The sequence below is a fragment of the Gorilla gorilla genome, chromosome 22, assembly GCF_029281585.2.
Source record: "Gorilla gorilla gorilla isolate KB3781 chromosome 22, NHGRI_mGorGor1-v2.1_pri, whole genome shotgun sequence".
NCBI classification, from domain to species: Eukaryota; Metazoa; Chordata; class Mammalia; order Primates; family Hominidae; genus Gorilla; species Gorilla gorilla.
The window spans coordinates 46,725,442-46,752,406 of NC_073246.2; the positions used below are offsets into that span (position 1 = coordinate 46,725,442).

The window sequence follows — 26,965 nt, forward strand, 5'->3', positions numbered from 1 at the left end:
TAATTTCTGAATTTAAAAAAGACTACTGAAATTTCTCCCCTCCTCCCTCAGCTCCTTCTCTTTATCCTTTGTTGTCTGAATTACCTCGCCCAGACCCACCTTTCTTCCTCCTCCTCCTCCTGTTTTGGGGCCATTTCTCAAACAGCCAGTGTCTCTCATAGGGGACAACTATGTGCCCTAGTTCATGAGGTATGGTCAAAGGTAGAACTTAAAAGTATCATCAAGAAATTTCCTGATGCTCACCAGGACCCCACTGGTTTTTCCAGAGAATTTAAATACCCGAGTGTGAGACCCTGCCTCTACTTTGGGAAAATTTTTTTTTTTTTTTTTTTGAGACGGAGTCTCGCTCTGTTGCGCAGGCTGGAGTGCAATGGCTCAATCTTGGCTCACTGCAACCTCCGCCTCTCACGTTCAAGCGACTCCTCTGCCTCAGCCTCCCGAGCAGCTGAGACCACAGGCACGCACCACCACGCCCGGCTAATTTTTGTATTTTTAGTAGAGATGGGGTTTCACCATATTGGCCAGGCTGGTCTCAAACTCCTGACCTTGTGATCCACCTGCCTCAGCCTCCCAAAGTGCTGGGATTACAGGCGTGAGCCACCACGCCTGGCCATAAAAATTATTTAAAATAACACAAGTTCCCATTGCTGACATAAGCTTTTGCTGATAGAGCAGCCGTGTTTTCTGTAATAAATCCCATCTTGTTACAAGGTTCCATTCCTTGGAGTAAAAAAAAAGTTCAAAGGGTAGGTGTCACTAATACGCCTGTAACGGCACGTAAATCTCAGGCTATAGCTTTTCAACTAGGTCCTTTACAAGGGATTCACATTTTCCTTCTGGTTCTATCAGCTGCCATCCATCTTATAAAAGGAGACTTCTTAGAATTATAATACCCACGTTTCTTTCTCCCAAAGGGGGAAGACGTATTTAGAATTAGATGAGAAAGCTGAGTTACTAGACATAAAAAAAGTTTCAAAATCTAACCCAATTGCGATCCCTAATTGCCCTAGAAGACACTGAATTACTGAATAATGAAGAATTGTAATTCTACTAAAGGCAGTACTTGATCAAATATGGTCAGAGTCTTCCACTGATACTGGAAGAACCCTCTTGGCTACCCCGATCAAAGTCCTTTAGTGTAGTGGACTTATTAGCACATCCTTCAGTAGTTCTGTGGGTGAAAGTGTTGATCTCTCTTTACCTTTACTTGGGAAGGCAGACAATACACACAGACAGACCATGCTCAGGGCTACACTGAGAGCCCAACTGATGCAAAGACAGTTCTCTTACATACTGACTTGTTCTTTTTTTTTTTGGACGGAGTTTCACTCTTGTTGTCCAGGCTGGAGTGCAATGGCGCTACCTCGGCTCACTGCAACCTCTGCTTCCCAGGTTCAAGCAATTCTCCCACCTCAGTCTCCCGAGTAGCTGAGATTACAGGCATGCGCCACCATGCCTGGCTAATTTCGTATTTTTAGTAGAGATAGAGTTTCTCCATGTTGGTCAGGCTGGTCTCGAACTCCCAACCCCAGGTGATCCACCCACCGCAACCTCCCAGAGTGTTGGAATTACAGGCGCAAGGCACTGGGCCCAGTCTTTTGACTTGTTCTTAAAAAAATTTTTTTATTACAATACATGGGCAGTTTACTCCTTTGCTCAGAAGATAAGCAAGCTTTTATAGAAGATGGGATACATTCATTACAACAGCCCTAACGGTACATAAAATTCCTAAAGAAAAACCTCAATTTTATAAAAAACAAAGTACTTGGGCCACTTAATATCTAAAGAAAGACTTTCTACTAATCTAGATAGACTGAAAGGAATTTTAGCTTTCCACCACCAACAACCAAGAAACAAAAGGATGTGGAGGACTGGCAGGATATTATAGAAATTGGATCCCAAACTTTTCTTTAAAGCTCAGTCATTATATGCTCTCTTAAAACAGGACATGCCAGGACTTCAGAGTCGTCAGAAGAAAATCCACCAACATTTGAAATGATCAAACGTGACCTTGCTAATGCTCCGCCTTTGGGGCATACAAATTATAACCTTCCATTCTATTATTTGTATAATACATGAAAGTGGTGGAGATGCTTTAGGGGTTCCCAAAACACTGTTATATGTAAAAATTGTTATTTAGAAACAGAATGCTTGTTCCCCAGTGCTGCAAAGAAACAGCACTCGAACATAAATTTAATTGTCTCAGCAAGGCCATTTTTACTTTCTGCAGAAGGGGTGCTCATCACAGATGGCACAATGGCGAGAGCACACCTGAACAAAGGAGGGAAGCCATTTTCATCCTTGCCGCTGTTTGGCCCTGCTACTGTGTCCTGTCTCCATTGGCTGGAGCCAGACCTCACAATCTAAACTAAAACCCGATTGGCTAACAGTTTAAAACTTTTCTAAATAGGTAAAAGCAATGGAAAGACAAAGGAAAAGAGGAAGTTGCTTATGCCAGATAGGGAACGGGCATAGGCTGCGAGCTGGAATGTGCCTGTGAGCAGGTCCAGCACAAATATCCTGGTTAAGATTCAAGGACATAGAATGTACTACGTGCCCGTGAGCATGTGTAACAGCTACACAGGCTAGGGCTTAACAAGCAGTTATTAGCACAAAGCCAGGAGGCTTGAAGGAAGTTAGTTTTTAAAAGAAACTATTATTTTTAACACTTATGATTTACTCTTTAACAAGAAGGGAAACTTTGAAGAGGAACTTTTTGCTTTCTACAAACACAAAGATCGAAATAGACAATCATTGCCACAGTTCCCTAAAATATAATCCAGGAAAACCATTTTAAGGACATTTCCCTTTACCCGAGGCCCTTGTGAGGTATGACCATTAGATGCCATGCTGTTGCCACCCTCAGAAACATACAAACATGTTCTGGTAACAATTTACGTGTTTTCTCACTGGGCAGAGGCATTTCCATGCAGAAGAGCACTGCCTTAGCAGTGAGTAAAATTGCTGTAGAAAAAGGTATTGCAATCTGGGGAGTTCCTCTGGAACTTGTAGCCATAGAGGAACTTACTTCGCTGGACGGATGATTCAATCAGTATGTAAACTTTGGCCCATCCTCCAGCATTTCCATTGCACTTACCACGCCCAGTCATCTGGGTTAGTGAAATGCACCAATGGAATAATCAAAACTCAGTTGGCAAAATTAACCAAGGCTTTTCAAATTCCTTGGTCAGAAGTTCTTCTACTGGTTCTGCTTAATCAGAGGTCGACCCCTTTAGGTAAACACCAGTTATCTCTGCTAAAAATTAGGCAGACCCATGAAATTATCTCCAAGAAACTGTACGTCTATGATATTAAAGGGAGACATATTCAGCTATTGCAGTGCCCTTGCAAAACAATTAATGAAAAATTATAATTGGCAAAAATAATCTTTTCACAGTGAGCTCCTGGGAAACAAAAATTTCAAGGACTGCAGACTTCAACCAGGAGATTTTGTCTATTGGAAATGACATTTTAAAAAAAGTCTCTGCAACCTGCTATGGACCTTATCAGGTACTCCTGACCAGCCTTCACCATAAAATTAGAAGATGACCCTTGAATTCACATCTCCCATCTAAAGAAATCTGAGCCTCGGCTGGGCGCGGTGGCTCACACCTATAATCCCACTACTTTGGGAAGCCGAGGCAGGTGGATCACCTGAGATCAGGCGAGACCAGCCTGGCCAACATGGTGAAATCCCATCTCTACTAAAAATATAAAAATTAGCCAGGCATGGTGGCGCACCTGTAATCCCAGCTACTCAGGTGGCTGAGGCAGGAGAATTGCTTGAACATGGGAGGCAGAGGTTGCAATGAGCTGAGATTGCGCCACTGCCCTCCAGCCTTGGTGACAGAGTGAGACTCCATCTCAAAAACAAAGAAAACTGAGCCTCCGAAATGGGCTCTTGTACCAGAAGGTGATACCCTGGGACAGCTGGGACAGTGTTCTTTGGGTTATGCCGGTCACAAGGTCAAATATTTCATACCGTTTCACACTCACCAATCTTCCTCATCTACAGTCTTGTCAGATTCATCCTGTATTCCATTGGTATCATCATTTAGCTTCCATCTTTCTGCCATAACTGGGTATTGAAGGCGTTGCTTGACACGTAGAGGCCCTCACCAGTTACACACAAAAGGCCTTAAGATATAGCCAGGTATCTCATGATTAAATGATGAACTTACCTGAGAAAATCTGTATTATAAAACCATATGGCTTTAGACATACTCACTGCAGCTCGAGGGTAACCTGTGCTATCATAAAACTAAAAGCTGTGTCTATATCCCAGATAAACCAAATAACATCACTAAATTCATGGCTGATGTGGAACCCACATAAACCAACCTTTCAGAGCCAAAACCTCCTCTAAACAACTGGCTAAATAGCTGGTTGGGATCTTGGCAAAATTAGTGACAAAAACTGTTAACTTATTCTGGAAATTACAATCATTTTTTACGTTTGTCCTGTTTGCTCAGGCTCAGCATAAAGGGATAAAGTGGATGCAAAGGGACCTTAGTGACAGCAAACTGTGTCTCTGACCCACGTCTTCCAGTTCAAATACTTTACGTCTTCATTGGGATCTTCTGTTGTATCAAAAGATGTTTAAAAAGCCATTTGCAGGCCAGGCACAGTGGCTCATGCTTGTAATCCCAACAGTGGGAGGCCAAGGCAGGTGGATCACTTGAGGTCAGGAGACCAGCATGGCCAACATGGTGAAACCCTGTCTCTAGTAAAAATCCAAAAATTAGCCGGGTATGGTGGCACACACCTGTAGTCTCAGCTACTTGGAGGCCAAGGCAGGAGAATCTCTTGAACCCAGGAGACAGAGGTTGCAGTGAGCTGAGATCGCACCACTGCACTCCAGCCTGGGCCACAGAGTGAGACTACGTCTGGAAAAAAAAAAAAAAGTCTATTTGCAGAAACAGAATAAACACAAGTCTAGTTTAGAACTATGCCCCTGAAACAATACAACCACACAATGCTAATTTATTGGTATTTGAAGGACATTAGGTGTTTGTAAACATTAACCAAAACTCGGTGAATATCACCACATTTTAAACAATGCACAATGGCATTTTAAAATATAACTAAGTTCTGGGACAACTTAACAATGCAGAAGTTCAAAAAATGCGTGGTATAACCCCAGTTCCTGTTTTAACCGTATGGAAGTCAAGATTTAAAAAGAGGAAATGGGGGGCATTGTGTAATTTAACATGTCTGGAATCCAAAGATACATATTCAATTGTCAAAGAGCTTCAAGCTCAGAGGAATGACCCAAACGGCACATCGTACAGGAAGTACAACCGTAATGACTCTTTAGAGAAACAGGATGATTACTTAGAGCAGTCTGGAATTAAAAGTGCATATGTCTTTCCATGAAGAAAGATGGTTAGGGAATTAAACTGATACAGTCACAATGGTATCAACTTAGGAGAAATGACGGCCGAGCTCCAGAGCAATGGAAAGGACTGTCCACAGGACCAGACAGCCACAGTGGGCTGGGGCCAGAGAGGGGAAGTTCCAGGGTCCCCACCTAGTTGTGCATATTGGAGTCACCTGCCGGGGATTTCCACCAGTGGGTTTATTTGGTGGTTAAGTGTCTGTGCAGTTGGATTTTTTTTTTTTTTTTGTGGTCATTATGAGTACATTCCTTAGTGGGTGAAAGAGTTACTTCCAGAGAGGCTGCATAAAAAGAGTGAAGCTTCTGGCAACCCATTAAACCACCAGATGCTTAACACTGGGGAGAACAAGGAGAGCACCTGAAGGGCCCAGACTTTGGACTCACTTTGGAAGGGGCTAGACAGTGTGGAGCCTTGGACAGGCAGGGATCAGCAGGGTCTGGGGTGAGGCATGGAGGGAGGGAGAGAGGGCTGGGCCCACAGGCCAGAGCCCATTTCCCATGATGGGACTAAGCAGCGGTGTGGAACCTGCACCCCTGGTATGTGGGAGGACTCCTGTGGGGCTGCACACGGTTGGCAGCTTCATGGCTTCAGAGCTGGTCTGTGCCACGCGGGGTCTCTCGTGCTCAGGAGTTTGTCCTTGACCAAGGCACAGAGAGTTCCGGTTGCCCATCCCTTGCGAGCAGTTATGATTCTCAAAGCACTTCCTGTGCCAGCCTCTCTGCATCCTCCCAGGGCCAAGCTTTAGTGATCCCTCCACCTATACTTTTGACAAGACAAAACACAGCTTGTTCCAGGTCAGGCAGCCAGTAAGAAGTGGAGCTGGACGTGGACTGGGGGCTCACCCTTGGAGTCCGTGCTTCTTCCCCATGTCTCGGGAGCTCCCTGCATTTCCCTGGAACAAGGTTGGAACGTCAAAAAGACCTTCTGAAAACTGGCAGGAAAAGGTCAGAAAAACCACAAAATGGATTGAGGGCATCTGACAGTTTGTCTTGCTAGAGGCACGTCTGGGGGTGATCCAGGCCCTTGCTGCAATCACTAAGATGGATCTCGAGCGGGGGCACGTGTCCGAGGACCCTGGCTCAGGGCCTATTGCCCACTGCATGGTGATATACCAACACACTGAAAGAGAGGGAGTTGCCGCAGAGAAAGAGTCCAAGACGCGTGGGGCAGCCAAGCGAGGAGATGGGAGGAAACCTCAAACCCACCTCCCGAGGGGCTTGGGGATGGTGTTTTTCAGGGGTCTGGGCAGGTGATGGGGTCTGAAGCGTGGGGATCGCTGATTGGTGAGTATGAGGGGTGAAGTCACGGGATAGGGGATGAAGAAACCACATTCCTGAGCTGAGTCGGTTCCTTGGTGGGGCCTTCAGACCGGTTGGCATCAGCTGTTCTGCTGGAATTCAGGGTGTGGGAAACACCCTAAGCAATTCTTGGCTTAAAAGGTCCAGGCTCAGAGATTCCACCTGTAGGAACAACGGGGAGCAGGTGGTCCGTGTGCCTCGTGACTCTTGTTAAGTTAGCAGCTGCAGTGAGTTGGGTGGTGGTGCCTGCCACACCCTGGTCAGTGCCTAACTCCAATTCTGCCCAAAGCCTGCCTTGGAATTCTCAGTAACCCTGTGAGGAGGGTTTCACTCAGGGCTGGCATCTGATCTTTGCCGGACGTGCTCTGGGCCAGGCCCTCTGATTGCCTGGGTCACCTGAGGTCACCCTCCCCCATCCCTCCTTCCTGAGAGGGCATCACCACCCTGCACACACCCCTGTAGACCATACCTTGATGTCAATTTTTTTTTTTTTTTGAGATGGAATCTAGCTTTGTTGCCAGGCTGGAGTGCAGTGGCGCGATCTCGGCTCACCACAACCTCCGCCTCCTGGGTTCAAGCCATTCTCCTGCCTCAGCCTCCTGAGTAGCTGGGATTATAGGCACGTGCCGCCACACCAAGCTAATTTTTGTATTTTTAGTAGAGATGGGGTTTCACCATGTTGGCCAGGGTGGTCTCGATCTCCTGACCTTGTGATCTGCCCACCTCGGCCTCCCAAAGTGCTGGGATTACAGGCGTGAGCCACTGCGCCCAGCCAGTGTCGACAATTTGACCTCCATCTCCTAGCTTTGTCTAGTGGTTCTCAAACTACAGCATGCATCAGTATCCCTGGAGGACCTGCAAAGCCCAGATTGCTGAGCCCGCCCAGAGTGCTGCCGACTAGCTGGTCTGGGGCCAAGCCAAGAATGCGCCTCTGACAGGTTTCTAGGTGAGGCTTGTTCTGCTGCCAAGGCCAGCCTTGGGGAACTGAGGCTCAAGGCCAGCGGGTGTCCACCCTGGCTGCACAGCAGCCTCCCCGAGGAACACTGATCACCAGTCACGGCAGCCCTTCTCCGACAGGGCAGGGGCTTTTAAAGCCCCAGGTGCAGGCTGGGTGGAGGACCCCTGAGCTGGGAAGTGAGCAGTGTTGGAGCATCTGGCCATTTCTAGCTCCTCCCACCTGCCCAGGTAAAGTCTCCCAGGCATATACAGTAAGAGATTATCACGGGGTTAGAAGTTCGTTTTTGGTTTGTTTGTTTGTTTGCTTTTTTTTTTTTTTTTTTAAGATAGGGTCTTTCTCTGTCACCCTGGCTGGAGTGCAGTGGTGCAATCACAGCTCACTGCAACCCCCAACTCCCAGGCCTAAGCCGTCCTCCTAACTCAGCCTCCCAAGTAGCTGGGACTACAGGCATGTGCCACCACACTACTAATTTTTTTTAATGTTTAGTAGAGATGGAGTCTCACTGTTCAAGGCTGGGTCGCCAGGTGTGCTGTGTGACTCTTGTTAAGTTAACAGCTGCTAACTTAACAGCCTCAGGTTCAAGGCCGATCTCGAACTGCTAAACTCAACCAATCCTCCCACCTTGGCCTCCCAACGTGCTGGGATTACAGGCGTGAACCACCGTGCCTGGCCACAGTTAGAATTTTAAAGTAGGGGACCTAAAGCAGATGCCACCCACATGTGCCCATTTGCAGGTCTGCAGTGGCCCTGGCAGTGTGGCCAGCTGTGTGGCTTGCCCAGACAAACTAAGGGGTTTCCCAGGACAAAGGCCTTCGTGTGCTAGCACTGAGACGTTCACCAACTGCAACCACGGCCAGCAGCCTGCTTGTGTCCAGAGCTCTCAGACAGGATCTGTGTGGAGCTTGGGGCTGAATTCTGCTCTGGGGCCGTGAACAGCTTTGGCACAGCCCAGGGCTGTTTCCACACTTCCACTAAAGCGGTACTGGCTCCCTCCCCTCTGAGTACCCCAGTGGGAGGCAGAGGGGGCTCTGTAGACAGCCAGAGGGGAGGTGTAGACACAGTTGGAGGAGAGGTATAGACAGCTGGGGGGGAGATGTAGATAGCTGGAGGGAAGGAGTAGATGGCTGAAGGGAAGGCATAGACACAGCTGGAGGGGAAGTGTAGGCACAGCCAGAGGGGAGGTGTAGATGGCTAGAGGGGAGGTGTAGATGGCTGGAAAGAAGGTGTAGACGGCTGGAGGGGAGGTGTAGACGGCTGGAGGGGAGGTGTAGACGGCTGCAGGGGAGGTGTAGACGGCTGGAGGGGAGGTGTAGACGGCTGGAGGGGAGGTGTAGACGGCTGGAGAAGAGGTGTAGACGGCTGGAGGGGAGGTGTAGATGGCTGGAGGGGAGGTGTAGAGCTGGAGAGGAGGTGTAGACGGCTGGAGGGGAGGTGTAGACTGCTGGAGGGGAGGTGTAGACGGCTGGAGGGGAGGTTTAGACGGCTGGAGGGGAGGTGTAGACGGCTGGAGGGGAGGTGTAGACGGCTGGAGAGGAGGTGTAGATGGCTGGAGGGAGGGCAGACAGATACCCACTTTCCTGCTTTGCCTCTGCCCTGGCCAGGCTCTGCCGCAGGCACCTCTTTGGTGGGGCCACCACCATTTACGGAAATGCACCTAGGATTTGGGACAGGGGCTCAGAGCGGGGCTCTGTATGGACCAGCAGGTGAGGAAGGAAAAGGGAAAACAGAATCTGCCCCACGGTCTGAAGCCAGCTGTGTGCCTGTGCGGCAAAGGTCAGCGGGCAGGACAGGGCCCACGTGCGCCTGGCCACCTTGCCAGTCGGGGGAATACAGCGGACACAGTGCCCAGTTTCCATGGACAGCCTGTATTGAAGTTTTATTTTTTCTCTATACACGTGATTGATTGACAATATAATTAATGGGATGTCATTTTATACCCTGACAAGTTTAAATGTAAATAAATTGGCACCACCTTTAATCAGACTGATGTCCTGACTTGCACAGGAAACACGCACCTAACCTCACCAACCTCAAGCCCTCCCTTCTCAAGTCTCCATGCAAAGACTGTGCCAGTCAGAGTGGGGCTGTCTCCCTGACGAGCCCCCAGAAGCACCCAGCCGGCCATGGCTGTCATTTTGAGGGCGGAAAATAACTGGATTTCTGGTTAATTGGTGACATCCTCAAGAGCTGTGGCAAGCCATGTCTCGGCCGCGTGATGGGGCAGACATGGTGGGTCCTGACGGCCTTGTCTTCACCAAGTGCTCCTAACTCTCAGCAAACTTAGGGTTCATGACCGTCGTGGTGGCGCTCTTGAAAAGGGGATTATCCTGGTGGGAAATGCAAACGGGCTTGTGAGTGTGGGAGGTTTTCAGAGCAGAATCTTTCTCCCTGAGGACACTCCCCGCGTGGAAGCCATCACTTTGAGGAAGAGCTAGATGTGGGGCAGCCCTCCCAGGGTCCCAGCACCGGCAGCCAAGCTCACCCACAGTGGCGGACGCCCAGAGGACAAGCTGCCTGGGAAGGCCGGGGTGCAGCCACACACGGGTGTCCACGGCCTCCCGCAGCAGGAGGTCGCATAGTGTGGGACGCACGTGCCCCTCTGCGTGGGACCCCCAAGGACAGCTACTTACATTGTTCCACTGGGACTTGAGCTTCTCCTTCTCAAAGCGCCTGTACTCCCGGAGGTCGCTCAGGTGGATCAGAGCCTTCCAGATGACCAGCAGGAGGATGCCGATCAGCACGATGCCTGCCACGGTGCCCCCGACGATGGCGGCGATGTTGGGGCCTGCCACGCACTCTAGGGAAGAAGCAGCACACCCAAGCATCAGTCCAGCCCCATCTCACTGAGCCGTGTGCCCACAGGTCCGAGGTCACCCCACAACACAGCACTTAGAGAGACGGAGGTTCCCAGGGCCCCGGCTCACCATCCATCACCATGGCCAGGGGTCAGTGAGAACCTGGCCCAGCCCCTGCTGGATTCCAGGCCAGGCCCTGTGGTTCCAAATGAAACCTAAGGGCCATTGCCACCACCCCTGCTGACAGAGAAGAAGGCAGGGCCAGGGTACCGGGCAGCCAGGACAGAGTGCTAATACTGGGGGGTAGGAGACAGTGCGAGGGACCCCGCTCTCCTACAGCAGAGTTCAGAACCAGGCTCAGGGTCCCTGCTGGAGTTCACTCCCCCTACTGTGAAGGTGATTTGTGGTCGTCAAGGACAAGACCAGAGACCTGAGCTCAGCAGGTGAGGCCGGTGCCAGGATGAGCAACACAAGGTCCTGGTTCCCACGGCAGCTGTGCCCACCTCCTGAGCATGGGGTCTGTGGGCCATAGTGGGCCAGGCCGACAGCTGCTAACCCTGGGACAGACACTAGCATTCAGTGCAGTCCCTGGCCTGGTCTGGCATCCTCACTCCCTGTGCCCCTCCTGCCATCCTGACCTGCACCCTCACTCCCTGTGGTCTGGCATCCTCACTCCCTGTGCCCCTCCTGCCATCCTGACCTGCACCCTCACTCCCTGTGGTTGCTCCTGCCATCCTGATCCGCACCCTCACTCCCTGTGCCCCCTCCTGCCATCCTGACCTGCACCCTCACTCCCTGCGCCCCTCCTGCCATCCTGACCTGCACCCTCACTCCCTGCGCCCCTCCTGCCATCCTGACCCGCACCCTCACTCCCTGTGCCCCTCCTGCCATCCTGACCTGCACTCTCACTCCCTGTGCCCCCTCCTGGCATCCTGCCTTTCCTGGGGGACCTGCCTTCCTTCACCTGTCCTCAAAGGTGAAGTGACTTGGCCAGGATTGCACAAACCAGACGTGACCCAAGTCTGTCCCTCAAAGTGGCCCGCAGGGGTTCCTGCCCTGGCAGGTGGGGGTCTGCAGCCCCAGGCCCACATGTGGGTTGTGAGCTCCAGGCATGTCACCTACAGGCTTAGAGACCCCAGCCGCCTGCCTCGGGTCCCTTCCTGGGGAGGGAGGAGCTCCCAGGTCTCAGTTCTGCAAGAGTCCTGGCCCGCTGCTGGCCATGCCTGATGGAGTCCGCCAGCGGCCCCCCAGCCCCAGCCCCTCTGCCTCTCAGGAGCCTGTGGAACATGAGACCTGAAGAAGCAGGGCCAGTGTCACCAAGGTCACCGTGGGGCTGGGCCTGGTTCCAACTGGAGCTGAATGAGACAGGGTCAGTGCCACCAAGGTCACTGTGGGGCTGGGACTGGTTCCGACTGGAGCCGAATGAGACAGGGTCAGTGCCACCAAGGTCACTGTGGGGCTGGGACTGGTTCCGACTGGACTGGAGCCGAATGAGTGATGGGCAGAAAGTGTTAGGGGACGGTGGTGCCTGGTGGCCCTGGGCCCCTCCAGGGCTGAGAGCTGAGCACCAGGATCTCCCAATCCCCTCAAGGGAGCCTCACGCAGCAACCTGACCGCGGGCCACCCCCGGGGACCTGCAACTGCAAGCCTTGCCCCATGAGGCATCCAGCGGGAGATGGCCCGGGCCGTGTGGCATGCTGGTGGGCCTGCCCGGTGTGGAGCAGTGGTGCCCCCAGGGAACAGGCCATCTGCTGCCCAGCTTGATGTGGGGTCAGGTGAGGAGGGGAGGGAAAGGGGAGGCTGCTGGGGGTGAGGGGACCGGCCTCTGGCCTCCTTGCGATGCCAAGGGCATCCCGCATGGCTCATCCACCCTGCTGGGCTCACACCACTGGAGGTGAGATCCTCCTTCCGCACTACCCTCGCCTCTGTGGAGACCCTGCAGCCGGAGCTCTGGAGCCGGTCCCCGCTGCACCCCAGCGGCCTCACCTCGGCTCTCATCCACATAGATGAGGTAGCGGTCCATCCCGTCCTGCTGCTGCAGCGTGTAGGCCACCCAGCAGCCCTCTGAGTCCCTCTCCTTGCAGGTCCTGCCCTTCACGGGGTTGTTCGACAGCTGCAGGCCCGGACACGCCACGCTGCAGTTCTTCCCAAAGGGGCCCTTTTCGAACTTCAGGCACTCGGCACAGGAGCTGCGGGGAGCCAGGTGTGAGCATCGGTGCCAGGGTGTGCGGGGGCTCCGGCAACGGGGGCTCGGGCTTGGGTGTGTGTCCACCAGGGGGGGCAGGTGGGGTTGGGGGGCCCTCAGGCCAAGGAGGGGGCCCAAGTGGGGCAGATGCGGGTGCAGCGGGTGAACTGGAAGCCTGATCCCAGGGCCCGCGGCAGGTGCGCACGGGAGGGAGGAGGGGCACAGGGGCACGGCGGCCGCTGAGGGCCCCTCAGTCCAGATGCACCCGCAGAGAACCCCGCGGTGCAGAGGTGCTCACTGGGGTCCCCGAGTGAGCCCGGCTGCTGGGTAGGTGGCCAGGGAGTGGGGATCCCTGCCCGCCCTGCCTGCTCTGCCTGCACTCACATGTACTTGCCACAGGGTGAGGGGCAGCCGGGGCACTCCTGGCACAGAGGCAGCTGGTAGCCTGAATGGCACTCACATACGTTGCAGCGGCACCGGCCACGGCCACTGCACTCAACACGCCGCGGGTTCAGGCAGCCCTCGGTGGTCCTCTCGCACTGGCACGCTGAACCGTCAAAGCCCGGGCGGCAGTGGCACTTCCCGCAGAAGCAGAGCCCCCTCCCTGGAAGACGGGGCAGCACGGCTAAGCTCCTGCTTGGCCTGGGAACCGAGACCCGCCCGAAACCCCACTGCGGTTGCTCCCTCCGGCCCGCCTGCCTCCTCCAGCCTGGGGGATGTTCCTGAGCAAAAGGCATGGGGCCACCAGCCAGGCCTTTCTGCCCCCGCCAGCCACGTGGCCGCCTCCTGGCCAGTCTGGACCTCCCCTGCCCTGCTGTGAATGGGACCTCAATAGGGCTGTGACCGTTCCTCCTGTGGGCCCTCCCCACAAGGACACCTTGTCCTCATGGACACAGAAACTGAGGCAGGGCGGGGTGCAGGGTCATCCAAGTTCCTGCTGACGCCCGGTGGCTGGGCGAGACTTGCACTGTCTATCCTCAGGATCCCCCCTTTCTGTTCCACTCGTTGAATGGTCCAGAACGCACCCCCCAACACCAAGTCTGTGCCGCAGGACGGCTGTTGTCCAGCAGGGACCCACGGGCTCACCCGGGCCACCGCAGACCTGGCCGTTGTAGCGCTCACAGTTGATGGTGTCACACTCGCAGTACTGCCCGTATATCTCCTTGCCGGGGACGTCACTGGTGTGGCACAGGCACTGCCCGCAGACACAGTCCCCCAGCCCTGAGCAGATGATGGAGTTGTTGTCCTTCCGGCAGCTTCCTTCCAGCTCCTGGCTGCTCCGGCCCTGTGTCTGGCACTCACAGTTTTTCCCAATGTAGCCAGTGTCACACCTGGGGACAGGAGGGGCCCCAAGGTCAGGCTCCCCCCAGTGATGTGGGACAAGGGACAGCCGCCCTGTCCTCCAGGCCCCTTGCCCTTGGTGGAGAACACCCCTATGGCACATTGTCTGTGCTTTCCTCGAGGCCTACTGAGCACCTGCCACGGACTAAATGTGCTCAAAACGTGCAGGGGCCCTGCGTTCCCTCCCCAGGATGTCCCGAGGGGAAAGCAGACACCTCGCCTTGGCCTGCACATGCAGTGGCTCGGCAGGCTCACTGTGGAGCTGTGTTGCAGCCATGCACATGGCCTGTGCTGCGATACCAGTGCTCTGTGAGTGGCTGGTGTCTGCTCCTGTGTGCCCCACATGGTGGCCAGGGGGGTCTCGGCACTGCCACCTGCCACAGCCCCGCCCTCCCTCCTGCGTTCGTGCACTGACAGGCCAGGTTGTGGGCGAATGCAGGGACAAGGGGTTTTTACAGATGTGGAAGCTGGCATCAAGCCGCTGGCAGGCAGGAGCCACACACACCCTGAGGCATCCTCAGAGACGGCACTGCCACGGGCTCTCCTGCTCCCCAGAGGAGGAAGCTGCAGGACCGAGTGTCTGAGTACCTGTGGCAGGGCACCCCGCGACACCTGCCAAGTGTTCCGACTGAGTCACCCCTACAGTCCCGTGAAGAGGCCACCCCAGGGCTGCACACCCAGGACAGTGGGCGGGGTGGCCACTGAGGCACGGGGACAGCAACAGAGACCACCAAGACCACAGAGACCATCATTGTCCTGAGATATGGGAGGAGGCTGGGGGCAGCAGGGACCTGAAGGTGAGGAAGGGCACTGCCACCAGGACGTGGATTGGCACCGCGGTCAGGACAGGGGAGGAGGTGACCAGAGCAAAGGGGGCAGAGTCCTGGGAGGTCAGCCTAGCAGCTCTGGCCAGGCAAGCAAGGAAAGGTGGACAGCCATCCAGCCCCCGGGCAGGCCGCCTGGCTGAGTGCCATGTGAACCTCCCCACTGGGTCCACCTGTCCCCCACTTCTCCCTGAGGTGGGGTGCCCACGCCTGGCAGGGGGTGTGCACGCCCGAGAGGTGGCCTATGGGGCCCAGGCTCCCAGAAGCCATCACCTGTCCCAGGAGGCTCTCTAGCCACCCATGCCCCAGGGCTGCCAGCCTGATGGCCTTGGGTCCCCAAGGTCAGAGAGAAGCCAGCTCCTAGGGTCAAGGAAGGTCGGGCAGAGAAAGTGACCCACTCAAGGCCATGGGCACGCCCAGCAGGGACTCCTTGTGCCCCTGAGATGGGCCTCCATCCTCTGGTGAGGGGGTCCTCCTGCCCACAAGTCCCCTGCCTTGGGTCCTCCATGGCCAGAGAGTGTAGAGTACAGGCTGGCATTGCTGGTGCCCTGGCTCAGGAGCACGGGTGAGGGCTTGCCGAGGGGTTCTGGGTTCCAATCCCAAATCTCCCCACCTCCTGCAGAAGGGGGCCCCCAGGATGCCTGCTCCGTGGGGTGGGGGAAGGGATGGAGCCACCTGCACCCACCTCACCTGCAGACACCTGCCCTGTGGGGTGGGGCTTAGGGATGGTTCAACAGGGACCTGCGCCCGCCTCACCTGCAGATGCCGCACTCCAAGAAGCCCTTGCCATGGCAGAGGCTGCGGTCTCTGCTCTGGTCCCGGCACCGGCACTCGCACTGGGGAAGGACCTGCACGGTCACTATGTCCGTGAAGCCCAGCGCCCGGATGACAAACGACTGCTCCTGGATGCACTCTGTGGCCGTGACCTTCACCTGGAAGGTGATCTGCAGGGCAGTGCTGGGCTCAGGTGGGGACCCTCGGCGGCCAGGGTGGCAGCCCGCCTCCCAACCCTCACCTCCTGGCCTCTGCAGGGGTCCTGGGGGGTTCAGCGTGGGGAGGAAGGGGTGACCAGGAGCAGGAAGAGCTGATGCTCAGATCCAAGAGCCAAAGTCAGCCGGCAAGGAGGTGCTCTGCCCGCACTCCCGCGCTGGCCAGCACCAGGATCTCCCCAGCCACACATCAGCAGAGACATGTGACATGCAGACAGCAAATCAGGATAAGCTGAGCACACTCCCACTCGGACCACCCAACATGAGGGAAACGTTCTGGTGAGAATCCATGGGACGGCCGGGCGCCGCGGCTCACGCCTGTAATCCCAGCACTGTGGGAGGCCGAGGCGGGTGGATCATCTGAGGTCAAGAGTTCGAGACCAGCCTGGCCAACATGGCAAAAGTCTGTCTCTACTAAAAATACAAAAATTAGCCGAGCGTGATGGCACACGCCTGTAGTCCCAGCTACTCAGGAGGCTGAGTCAGGAGAATCACTTGGATTGTAGTGAGCCGAGATCGCGCCAGTGCACTCCAGCCTGGGCGACAGAGCGAAACTCCATCTCAAAAAAAAAAAAAAAAAAAAAAAATCCACAGGCAGCATTTACGAAGAAACATGTTTGAAGGAATTCCAAAGTCATATTAAGAAAATGCAATGAAAGCAAGTGTCTTACTGAATATTATTTCACAGCTAGCAAAACAAAAAACAAAAAACAAAAAACAAAAAAACAACAACAAATGATTGGATAATAAACTTAAACCTGAAAGATTAGGGAAGGAACTCAGTGTCCATTCCTAACCACCTGTGTGGCCCATGCCTTAATGTTTCTGTCAAAAAAACAAGAATGAAACACGCAGAAAATCATGACAACTAACCCTACCCAGGTTTGCCGTTTGTGCCTGTTCTGTGTGTCCGGCGTCTGCCCCCAGGGGGTGCAGCCATCACTCTGTCCCTCAGTCTACACTGGCCTGACCCAGGGAGTGCATCTGGCATCTGCCCCCAAGGGGTGCAGCCATCACTCCATCCCTCAGTCTGCAGTGACCTGACCCAGGGATTTGGGGCTCCAGGTTGATGAGTAGGATTCTTGGGCCAAGGCGTGTGTGAAGCACCCTCCCGGCATCCTCTCACTGACGTTCCTGACATCAGCTTCACAAGGAAAGCGTCTGGCCTCGGCAGAGAGGAGGTGAAGGAAAGAAACAGGGACCTGCCAGTGGATGCTGCCTGCTCCCAGACAGCCTCTGATGCCTGTGTGCCCCTCCCTGCCCCCATCAGAGTGCTGGGATGGGGACCCTGGCTCCTTCTGGCTGTCCCCAGAGCCCCTTAGCAAGCTGGGATGGGGACCCTTGTGGCCAGGCTCACCGGGACATTGATCTGCACGCCATCACAGTCACCTCTGGGCTGGTTCCTGTGCGTCACTCCATTGCTGCAGAAGGAGTCATAGGTGACTTTCAGGGTGTCGGGGAGGGCGTTGTGATCCAGGAAGACCCTGGAGGAGAGTTTCTGCGGGCAGAGAGCGATTACTCTTAGGGGGCGAGTGTTTCTGTTGTCCTGGCCCTGCCTGGCCCAGTGGTTTAGACCCGTCTCCACTTCTCCTCTCCCTGCAAGTCCCCAGTGTCAGCTAATGACACAGAGGAGAGCACAGCAGGATGTGCTGAGGATGGCAGGGCTGCCAGGGCCACAGTCCTGCCCCCAAGACAGCCCGACCACAGGGACTAGCATGGAGCCAGGGTGTGAGCCTCAGGGATGGGAGCTTCTGCTGCTCCTCAGCCTTGAGTCTCCAGGACCTAGCACAGCGCAGGAGCTGCATAAATTGTTCAAGCGATAAGAGAGATGGGGAGAAACAGAGAGAGGCAGAGACAGACAGAGATGGGCAGAGCCAGAGCCAGAGACAGAGAGATGGAGAGAAACAGAGAGAGGCAGAGACAGAGACAGACAGAGATGGGGCAGAGACAGAGAGAGACAGAGAAAGAGAGACAAAGACTGAGAGACAGACGGAAATTGAGAGGAGGCAGAGGGACAGGTTCATAGGGGCATCGGGTGAATGGCCAGGGCAGTGGCGTCACCTGCATCCTCTGTGTAAGGACAGAAACACCTCAGGCAGTGGCTGGCACCCAGGAGGGTCTGCTCTGGGGGTTTGGGGCTCACGGGAGGCTACGAGAAGCAAATGGCACCTCCTCCACGGGCCTTCAGTTTAATTCAATGACCCAGCGTTTGTCGGAGGTGCTAACGTGCTGAGCTCCCTCAAGCCAGCAGGACCTTTGGCCTAGAAGGATCCAGGCCAGAATTCTGAGAACATCTCTCACCTGGGGGTAGATTTCCAGAGCAGTCGGGACCTCTGGTGCCTGGGGCCCTGAGTGGCACCTAGTGCGCACCTATGCCTACCTATGCCCACCAGGGCCATGGGCTCCCCAGGGGAGCAGCCCAGGGTGCAGCTCGATGAGCCATGCACCAGGGAGAAATTCAGGGGCTGAGGGCTTCTCTGGAGCTTGCCCAGGACAGGTGAACAGAGCAAGAGGAATTCCACCCCCCAGGGTGTCTTCCCAGGGCCCAAGTCCACTGTGGGGGTTTCCTGTGGCCTCCTCCTGCCCCAGCTGCACTGTTTGCCACCAGAGCTATCCACCCCCCTTCTCCATAGAGACCCGCAGAGAAGAGTCTGGAATGAAGAGTCCAGAGCTCAGGTTTCAGGGAGCATCGCCCACAACATCAACGAGAGAGGACCCAGAGCTCCCCGTGGAAGTGCCGGGCCAGGGTGTCCTGGAGGCCTGAGGGCAGGTTGGGAGGCTGCAGCTGGCCCACGGGGCAGGGGCTTTCCTCCCAGACCACCCTCCTGCTGACCTGCAGCAGGAGCTGACCTGCAGTGGGGAGATTGCTGGCCACCCCATGGGTCCCAGCTGAGTGGTGCGGGAGACTCACATTGTAAGCATTCTTAATGAGATGGACCACATTGCTGGAGTCCTCAGACAGCTCCCCCACGGCTGACTTGGGGATGATCTCGGTGAGTTTCTGTTGGGCAAGAAGACCAGACATGGCACGGCTAGGACCTGTGCCACGGCATCTCCACGCACTGGGCTCACCCCAGGGGCTTCTGCACCTGCAAAATGGCTGGGACGGTCCTCAACGCAGTTTTGCACTTGGTCCCCAGAGTGTGTGGTCAGTGATGTGTGGTAAGAGGTTCTTGGGGGTAAAAAGCCCTGAGCTGCCCAGGGGCCACGCCTGGAATCCCAGTACTCGGGAGGCCGATGGGGGAAGATTGCCTGAGCCCAGGAGTTCAGGACCAGCCTGGGCAACATAAGAAGACCCCATCTCTACAAAAAGTACAAATATTAGAGTGGTGTGGCGTCACATGCCTGTAGTCCCAGATACTCGAGAGGCTGAGGCAGGAGGATCACTTAAACCCAGGAGGTGGAGGTTGCAGTGAGCTGAGATCGCACCACTGCACTTCAGCCTGGGCGACAGAGCAAGACCTTGTCTCAAAACAAAACAAAACAAACCAAAACAAAACCCAGGCCAGGCATGGTGGCTCACGCCTGTGATCCCAGCACTTTGGGAGGCCAAAGTGGGTGGATCACTGAGGTCAGGAGTTTGAGACCAGCCTGGCCAACATGGTGAAACCCCGTCTCTACTAAAAATACAAAAATTAGCTGGGCGTGGTGGTGGGCACCTGTAAGCCCAGCTACTCAGGAGACTGAGGCAGGAGAACCCGAGAGGCAGAGGTCGCAATGAGCTGAGATCACACCATGGCACTCCAGCCTGGGCAACAAGAGCAAAACTCTGTCTCTAAAATAAAATAAAATAATAATAAAATAAAATAAGAATAGAATAGAATAGAATAGAATAATAAAATAAAATAAAATAAAAATAAAATTTACTGTTGCATCATGAGGATAAGAAAAGAAAGCAAAGCCCTGAGCTGCAGCATTGTCCAGGCCTGCCTGTGTGAGTCCTCCCGCCTGTGGTGTGAGTGTTCCCGCCTGCGGTATGAGTGTTCCTGCCTGCGGTGTGAGTGATCCCGCCTGAGGTGTGACTGCTCCCGCCTGCGGTGTGACTGCTCCCGCCTGCGGTGTGAGTGATCCCGCCTGAGGTGTGACTGCTCCCGCCTGTGGTGTGAGTGTTCCCACCTGTGGTGTGACTGCTCCCACCTGTGGTGTGAGTGCTCCTGCCTGTGGTGTGAGTGATCCTGCCTGGTGGATTTCAAGCTGGCAACATCACTGGGTTGGGAGGACGTGCATGGTGGCCAGTGTTGGCCAGAATTTCCACCACACAGGTAGGAAATTCCTACCACCACACAGGTGGTAGGCGGAAGTAGCCCCACGAGGGTGGATCACAGTAAAATCACCAGGAAGCCATTGGCTCTGGGCACTCTACTGAGTTTCCATGGGTGTTAACCAGCCCGGTGACATCGGTTCTGGCCGGCCAGATGCACAGGGGCACAGCCAGCCTCCCCCATGCTCACACATGCTCAGCTTCTTTCATGGAAGATTGCAGCATCATTTCACCTTCCAGGAACACGGAGCAGATGGTCAGGTCACCTCCCCGCCCAAACCCTCCCATGACTGCCCTGAATGGACCCACTCCCTTCCATGGAGCTCCTGGGGCCAGTCACAGCCTGGCCACCACCCTCCTCTGCGCCCTCTGCCCACCGCCCGCCTCCATCCGTCCCAGTCTGGGGCCATCCCTGTCTTGGGAGAGCTGGGCCCTCCCACATCCTGTCCTGCTGAGCCTGCTGTGCGCTTGATGCAGAAACACACTCGGAGGGGGCGCAGCATGTGTGTCCACACTCGCTGCCTGTTGCCTCGACCACCCCTGAAGGTGACCAGGAAAGGCTGAGGAAGGCTTGTGTGCCCCAAGGCTCAGCAGTGGGCATGGGGTGCACTCTACCTGCCTCCAGTGCCTGGCCCTGGTGCCACACCATCCCCCGGAGTCTGGCTGCCATGACAAATGGCAAAGGATTGGGACCTGCTACTGCTGGTGAGGAGGGGACTGTCATGGCCACCTACAGATGGGACACAGGGCTGTGACATCCTGACCAGCAGGTGGTCTCCGTGGATGTCCGGCCCCAGCCCTGCCCTGCACTGACCCACTGTCCCGGCAGCCTGACCAGCTCTGGGTGCCCACTCGGAGGGTCCCCCAGACACCTGCCCCCATCCCGTGTCTCCCGCAGGGTGCTGCTCCCACTCCAGAGCCCGGGGAACCTATGGCAGGAACCGCTGGTCTCGCTGTCGGCCCCAACACACCACGAGGTTGAGCTTGTAGCTGGGATACGGGCCTGACAATGGATCCCTGTAGTTCAGCAAATGTGCACTTTACAAAAGCAGCGGCCCTCCCGGGCACTTTCCGTCCCCAAACCCCGAGTATGTCTCCTCAGCCTAAGCAGCAAGGCAGGGGCTGTGAGGCTGCCCAGCTGGGCAGAGCCCCGGGCAGGGGGAAGAGGGGGCCCTGGTTTCCTGCGTGCCATTTTGAAGAAGATGGCGGTGATGGCCCTGGAATGGCCAGCAGGTCGGTCACTGTCCGGATGAGGATAATCGGGCCCTTTAGGGCGGCTGCTCTGTGAATTCCCTGAGTGGGTGAGCTCAGTACCCACGACGCACTGCCGGCCGGGCACCACTGCCCCTTTCGCAGATGAGGAAACTGAGGGCTCGGGGTAAGGAAGGGCGTGGGGCGTCCTGTGGTACGTAACAGAGCCGGGTGTGAGGTGAGCCACCCAGGGCCCTGTCCACCCTGAAGAACGGGGCACGTGGCTGTGTAAAGTACAATGACAACCACCTCCTTCCTCCAGCTCAGTCCTTCTGTCCCTGTGGCCTCAGGGCCACACACTGTGCAGGCTGCTATGGGCGGAGGCTCCTTTCAGGAGGGCGTGCAGTGTTTCCTTCCTTCTAGCGAATCCCTGTTACGCAGTCAAGGCTCCACCCAGCAGGCCTGGCGGACCACACCCCACACATGCCGAAGAGTGGCAGACCCCAGCTGAGCTCCTGAGAGGTGGCCTCTGAGCCCTTGGTACATCCTACCCGATGGGGGTGTCATTGTTCCTGGGGACTCAGGTCACACCAGATAGTCCCAGAGTGTGATTTGGGGTGGGGCCCTGGACAGTTTTCAGCTTGACCTCTGGAGGGCTAGAGACTGAGGTCAGCCATGGGGTGTCAGCCGCGCCGCTGTGACTGACCCCCAGTAGACACCGAGGCTCAAGAGCCTCCCTGGGGACCATGTTCTGTGCATGAGGCCACACGTCATCGCTGGGAGGATGGAGCGCCGCCCACACCCCCGCAGGGAGGGGACACTGGGAGCTGGTGCCTGGTTTCTCTCCTGTGCACCGTTGACCTTTGCTGACTTTTGTCTGTATCCTCCCACCTCGGGCAGCGGCTGGCACCCAGGAGGGTCTGCTCTGCAATAAACTGTAACTGTGAGTTTACTGGTTCCTGAGCTCTGCAAGTCCTTCCGGCAAATCACTGATCCTGAGAAAGGTCTTGGGAACCCCGACAGCACCTGAGCGTCTTGACGCGCTGACCTGCTCAGGCCAGGCTGAACACACGGCACTAGCAGCGGAAATGCAGGATGAACGTGTTTCACTGGGGGGCCTCTGCTTCTAGGAGCAGAGGCTGGTTATCAGCTGTGCTTCCTGCGTGAAATTCATCCCACTCCGCACTCCAAGCTTGTGAACGTTTTTGTGTAATTTTATCTTCACGGAGAGTGTTGATGTTCAAATGTATGTGAGCATAAAATAAGTGTGTTTCCATAAAATAAAGAATTGTGTTGTATTCCAGGAAGAAACAGAAATATCACCAATGCCAAGACATGCTGTTAACACAGCTGAGTTTCAGGGACGGGGAGGAATTCCTCCTCCTATCGACACGCAGGCGTCCTGTCCCCGACGGGAAGCCTCGGGCTCCTCACCTGGGGGGATCCGTGACCTGGGCCAGCTGGCTGCTCACGTGCCCAGCATGCGGAGGTGGCGCTCAGACCTGCAATGGTGCTGGGTCTGGCCTGTGGCTGAAACGTGCCCCCACCCAATGGATGCTCGGGACCCGACAGCACTCACCTCGTAGGTCTTCACCATCCTACTGGTCACCGCGAAGATGGGCTGGATGTTGTTTTCAGCCAGCTTGTGCGCCAGCTGGCCCACCGATGGGTAGTCCTGGAGAGAGGAGGTCCTGCTCAGTTGGCCCCGAGTCCAGGACAAGCCTTCCAGGTACCCGCCACTGTCTGCCCCGCTCAGCGTCAGCCCTGCCCGTGCTTCAAACCCTCTCTGGGGAAGGCTGGAGAGGCAGAGGCTGCCACGCAGGAGTGCAGGGCAGAGAGCTGCCACGCCCTCTGGGCAACGTGTGCATAGACTCGGGCTTTCAGAGTCCAGGCATGAGCAGCATTTGAGGCGTCTCACCGTGGGACTGGGGATGTCCACGGGGGCAGAATCCCAGCCTTCCCCACACGGTGGACCTGCTTTCGCACTGAGGGACACTCAGTTTCGGCAGAGGCCATGAGTGTCAGGTGCGGCTCTCCCTGCCCAAGTTCCGGGACCCAAGGGCCGTCCCTCCCCTGTCTGTGGCTCCCAGCAGAGGACCTGAGTCTTGTATCTCTAAAGTCCTTTGCGGCACCCAGAGCCTACGACGTCAGGCTGCAAGAGCGTCGCACCACGGCCAGTGAGGACAAGCCCCTTGTGACTGGTGGTTGCCTCTTGGCCCACGGCTGATCCCAGCCAGAAGTCCTGGCCCCTCTGAGCCATTGAGATGCCTCCACAGAGAGGCTCATCCTAACCCCGTGCATCCTGGGCCCCTTCTCCCCTCTGTCCCTCCCTGCATGTTCCTCATGGTCCCCGCAGCCCCTCACCCAGCTCAGGCAATGGGGGCAGGGAGGGGCCACACTGGAGAAGGCGGACTCAGGGGCAGCAGGGAACGTACAGGGGAGGCCGGGAGGGGGAGGAGGCGGATGCTCGGGGATGGGACCCTGGTCAGAGGCGGGGACGGCAGGGTGCAGCTGTAGCCTGGGGGCGGTTACTTTACCTCCACAGCAGCTGTCAGCCCAGGTCGGGGGGCAGTGGGGCTGGAGACCAACAGGGCCTGGGTGTCCCACAAGGGCGAGGCCGGGCCTCAGCCTGGCTGCCCCCACCAACCCCACCCTCCCCTGGCCTGAGGCCAGTCCGGGGAGACCCCACACTGCCACTTGGGGCTTCCAGAAATTTCCTCAGGAATCTGCTCCTTGGGTCAGAAGGAGGCTCTGTCAGGTGGAGACCTCACCCTTGTCTCCTCCGTCAATGGTGTCCTGCCAGGCGGTGCCCGGGTGCCTGGGGTGGGGACTTACGAATTCGTTGCTCCTCTTGTACAAGTTGTCCTCCAGGTGACAGCGGCCGTCGTTGGGGGTCAGGATGGCGCCCAGCTTCCCGTCGCCCGCGAAATGGAAGCCGTCATCAGTGGCAAACACCAGCAGCCGCGTGACGTTGCGCCAGCCGATTTCCTCCTGAGAAGAAGGCGTGGGGGGCAGGGTTACCTGCCTCAGTTTCCCAGACTGGGCCCTCTGGAGCAGAGGAGACGATGCAGAGCTGGTGGGGTGGCCCGGAGGCTGGTGTGGGTCCCCCTCTCCCCCGGGTCTCAGGGACCCAGCTGTGTTCCCCCAGACGGCACGCCCAGGAGGAGACAATGACCCCCAAACACCCCGTGCATGTGTGAGGCGCAGGGAGCAGAGGCACGTGTGGAAAGGCAAGGAGAGAGACATGGCTGCGGTCCCTGCACTTCAGAGCTGGGAACAAACCCTCAGGAAACCATCCCCAAGGGGAAAAACCCTCGCAGACGCGTGGGCCACACGCAGAACGAGTGCAACACGGAGGACAACGAGCCTGAGGGGCCCAGCAGGCCCTGAGTCCACCACTGACAGCCCCTGGCAGGCACATGTAGGGGCCGTGCGTGTCCTAGGCTGTGACCTCACACTTGTGAGCAGTGTGTCTGCGCTGGGACTGCAGGGAAGCAGGAGAGCTAAGGTGGGTTGTGAGGGGAGGACAGTGCGTGTGGCCTCAACATGGCCCAGGGACTGTGGCTGCTATGTTAGGCTCACAGTCACAAACTGGGTGGGCGGGACGTGGAGAGCGACACACACTGGGCAGCCAGCGCCCACCCGGCCTGGAGGGAGGAGGGTGGTTCCACCCTAGGAACCACGGGACCTGCTGCCTAGCGGCCCTGTTCCACCCTTGGCCGCTCGCAAAATGTTTAGGCTTCATAAGGTTTGCCCAGGGTCACAAATTTAATTCACAGCAAACAATGAAATCAGCACATGATTTTCGAGCCCTCGTGGCCACCCTCCCTTCCTCCTGCCCTTTCCTGCATGGGCAGCAGCAGGGTGAGGAGCTGCTCTCCCCAGGCCCAGGCTGGAGTCCCTTAGACGACCTGCCGGCCAGGGTACCCCCCTGCCCCCCAACAGCGCCTGACAGAGCCCCCCACAGTGGGGGAACGTGGGGACCCAAGCAGGGGCAGCAGCCTCACCGGGCAGGCGGCGACCTGCATCATGGCGTCCAGCCCACCCTCGGGTGCATCCAGGTTTCCGGAAATCAGCTGCTTCCCAACCTCGGTCTGAAACTGGTTGGAGTTGTTGGTCAGCTTCAGCACGTGCCTGAAGGCAAACGGGGGCTGGCACTCTTTCTCCTTGTTGGGGCATGGGTTTCGCAGCTTATCGGGGTGCGTGTTCACGAACGGCAGCACGGTCTTGTCCACGAAGGACCCGAAGCCTGCAGGGCACATGGAGGGGCTGGAGAGGTGGCAGGCTGGGCCCAGGTGGGAGGGCCAGCTTCAAAGGGGCACGAGGGCAAGCCTGTTTCCTCTCTCCTAGCAGGGAAGTGGAGAAAGCAAGATGGCACATGTGGAGTGTGTGTGAGCATGTGCGTTGTGCAAGCACGCATGTGAACGTATGTGGGCGTGTGTGTGAACCTGGGAGTGTGCAATCATGCTCACACATGCGTGAGCATAAGTGTATGCATGTGTGTTCCTGCATGTATGTGTGTGACCAGGTATACATGTGGGCATGTGAACAGGTGCGTATGTGTATCTGTGTGTGCAGCCATCTGCATGTGTAAACATGAGTGTGTACACGCGTAGCACAACTGTGTGTGCGCGTATTCCTGTATGCATGTGAGCATGTTCAGGTATGGACACACCTAGTTCACATAGGTGACCAGGTACATATGTGGGCATGTGTGTTTGTGTATGATTTATACATGTGAGTGAAGACATACATGGGTGATCATGAGTGTGCATGTGAGCATGTCTGTGTGCACATGTGGTCTTGCACGTGTGTATGACTGTGTGCATGTGTGTGCACATGCAAGTGTGAGCATGCATTCACGTGTGTGAGCATGCATTTGTGTGTGAGCGTGCATTCACGTGTGTGAGCGTGCATTTGTGCATGTGAGCATACATTCACGTGTGTGAGCATGCATTTGCGTGTGAGCATACATTCATGTGTGAGCATACATTCACATGTGAGAGCATGCATTTGTGTGTTTGAGCATGTGTGTGAGCATACATTCACGTGTGTGAGCATGCATTCACGTGTGTGTGCATTTGAGTTTGAGTGTGCTTTTGTGTGTGAGCATCCATTTGTGCATGTGAGGATACATTCATGTGTGAGTGTGCATTCGCATGTGTGAGTGTGCATTTGCGTTTGAGCATGCATTTGTGTGTGAGTGTACATTGCATGTGTGAACATGCATTTGTGTGTGAGCGTGCATTCACGTGCGTGAGCGTGCATTTGTGTGTGAGCGTGCATTTGTGTGAGCATGCATTTGCGTGTGTGTGTGTGTGTGTAAGCATGCGTGTGTGCATCCCCGCATGTAGGGAAGGTGGCAGAGTGCCGATGTGAGAAGCCACACCTGGCGGGGAAGACATGCGCTGTGACTGACACACACGTGTGCTGGAGACTTGCTCTGTGGCGAGGCAGTGCTGGTGTAGAGCGGAGCCCTTGGCCCAGCAGAGCTTGCTGTGTGGTTTCTTCAGTGCTGCCGTCGCCGTGCTGTCTATATGTGTTGTGGTCTTTAATGTTTAATAATTGGCACTGTCAGAATTTTGTCTTTTAAACATACCAAGAAATAAATAAAGGAAGTAGAAGACGGAAGGGGAAGTGGAGGGCTGGACAATGTCTACAAGTGTTGGGGAGCCAGGGACTGGGTGTGGCCCCTGGCAGGGAGGCAGGCCGACTGCAGCCCTG

At 55.9% G+C, this 26,965-nt stretch overlaps 1 protein-coding gene across 4 annotated transcripts in view; it reads right to left on the reverse strand.

Annotated features, from left to right (window-relative positions):
• Positions 1-9,504: 9,504 nt before the first annotated feature.
• The window catches only part of ITGB2 (integrin subunit beta 2), a 45,952-nt gene continuing 28,491 nt past the window's right edge, over positions 9,505-26,965 (reverse strand). For all 4 annotated transcript variants that reach the window (XM_063702690.1, XM_063702689.1, XM_063702691.1 and 1 more), the window contains exons 6-16: positions 25,249-25,490; positions 24,077-24,232; positions 22,821-22,916; positions 18,701-18,790; positions 17,147-17,287; positions 15,557-15,744; positions 13,722-13,966; positions 13,020-13,239; positions 12,437-12,639; positions 10,286-10,452; positions 9,505-9,982 (exon numbers count right to left, since the gene is read on the reverse strand). In XM_063702690.1, coding sequence (XP_063558760.1) covers positions 9,920-9,982; positions 10,286-10,452; positions 12,437-12,639; positions 13,020-13,239; positions 13,722-13,966; positions 15,557-15,744; positions 17,147-17,287; positions 18,701-18,790; positions 22,821-22,916; positions 24,077-24,232; positions 25,249-25,490 — 1,811 coding nt within the window. In that variant the 3' untranslated portion in view covers positions 9,505-9,919. The remainder of the gene's footprint in view (positions 9,983-10,285; positions 10,453-12,436; positions 12,640-13,019; positions 13,240-13,721; positions 13,967-15,556; positions 15,745-17,146; positions 17,288-18,700; positions 18,791-22,820; positions 22,917-24,076; positions 24,233-25,248; positions 25,491-26,965) is intronic.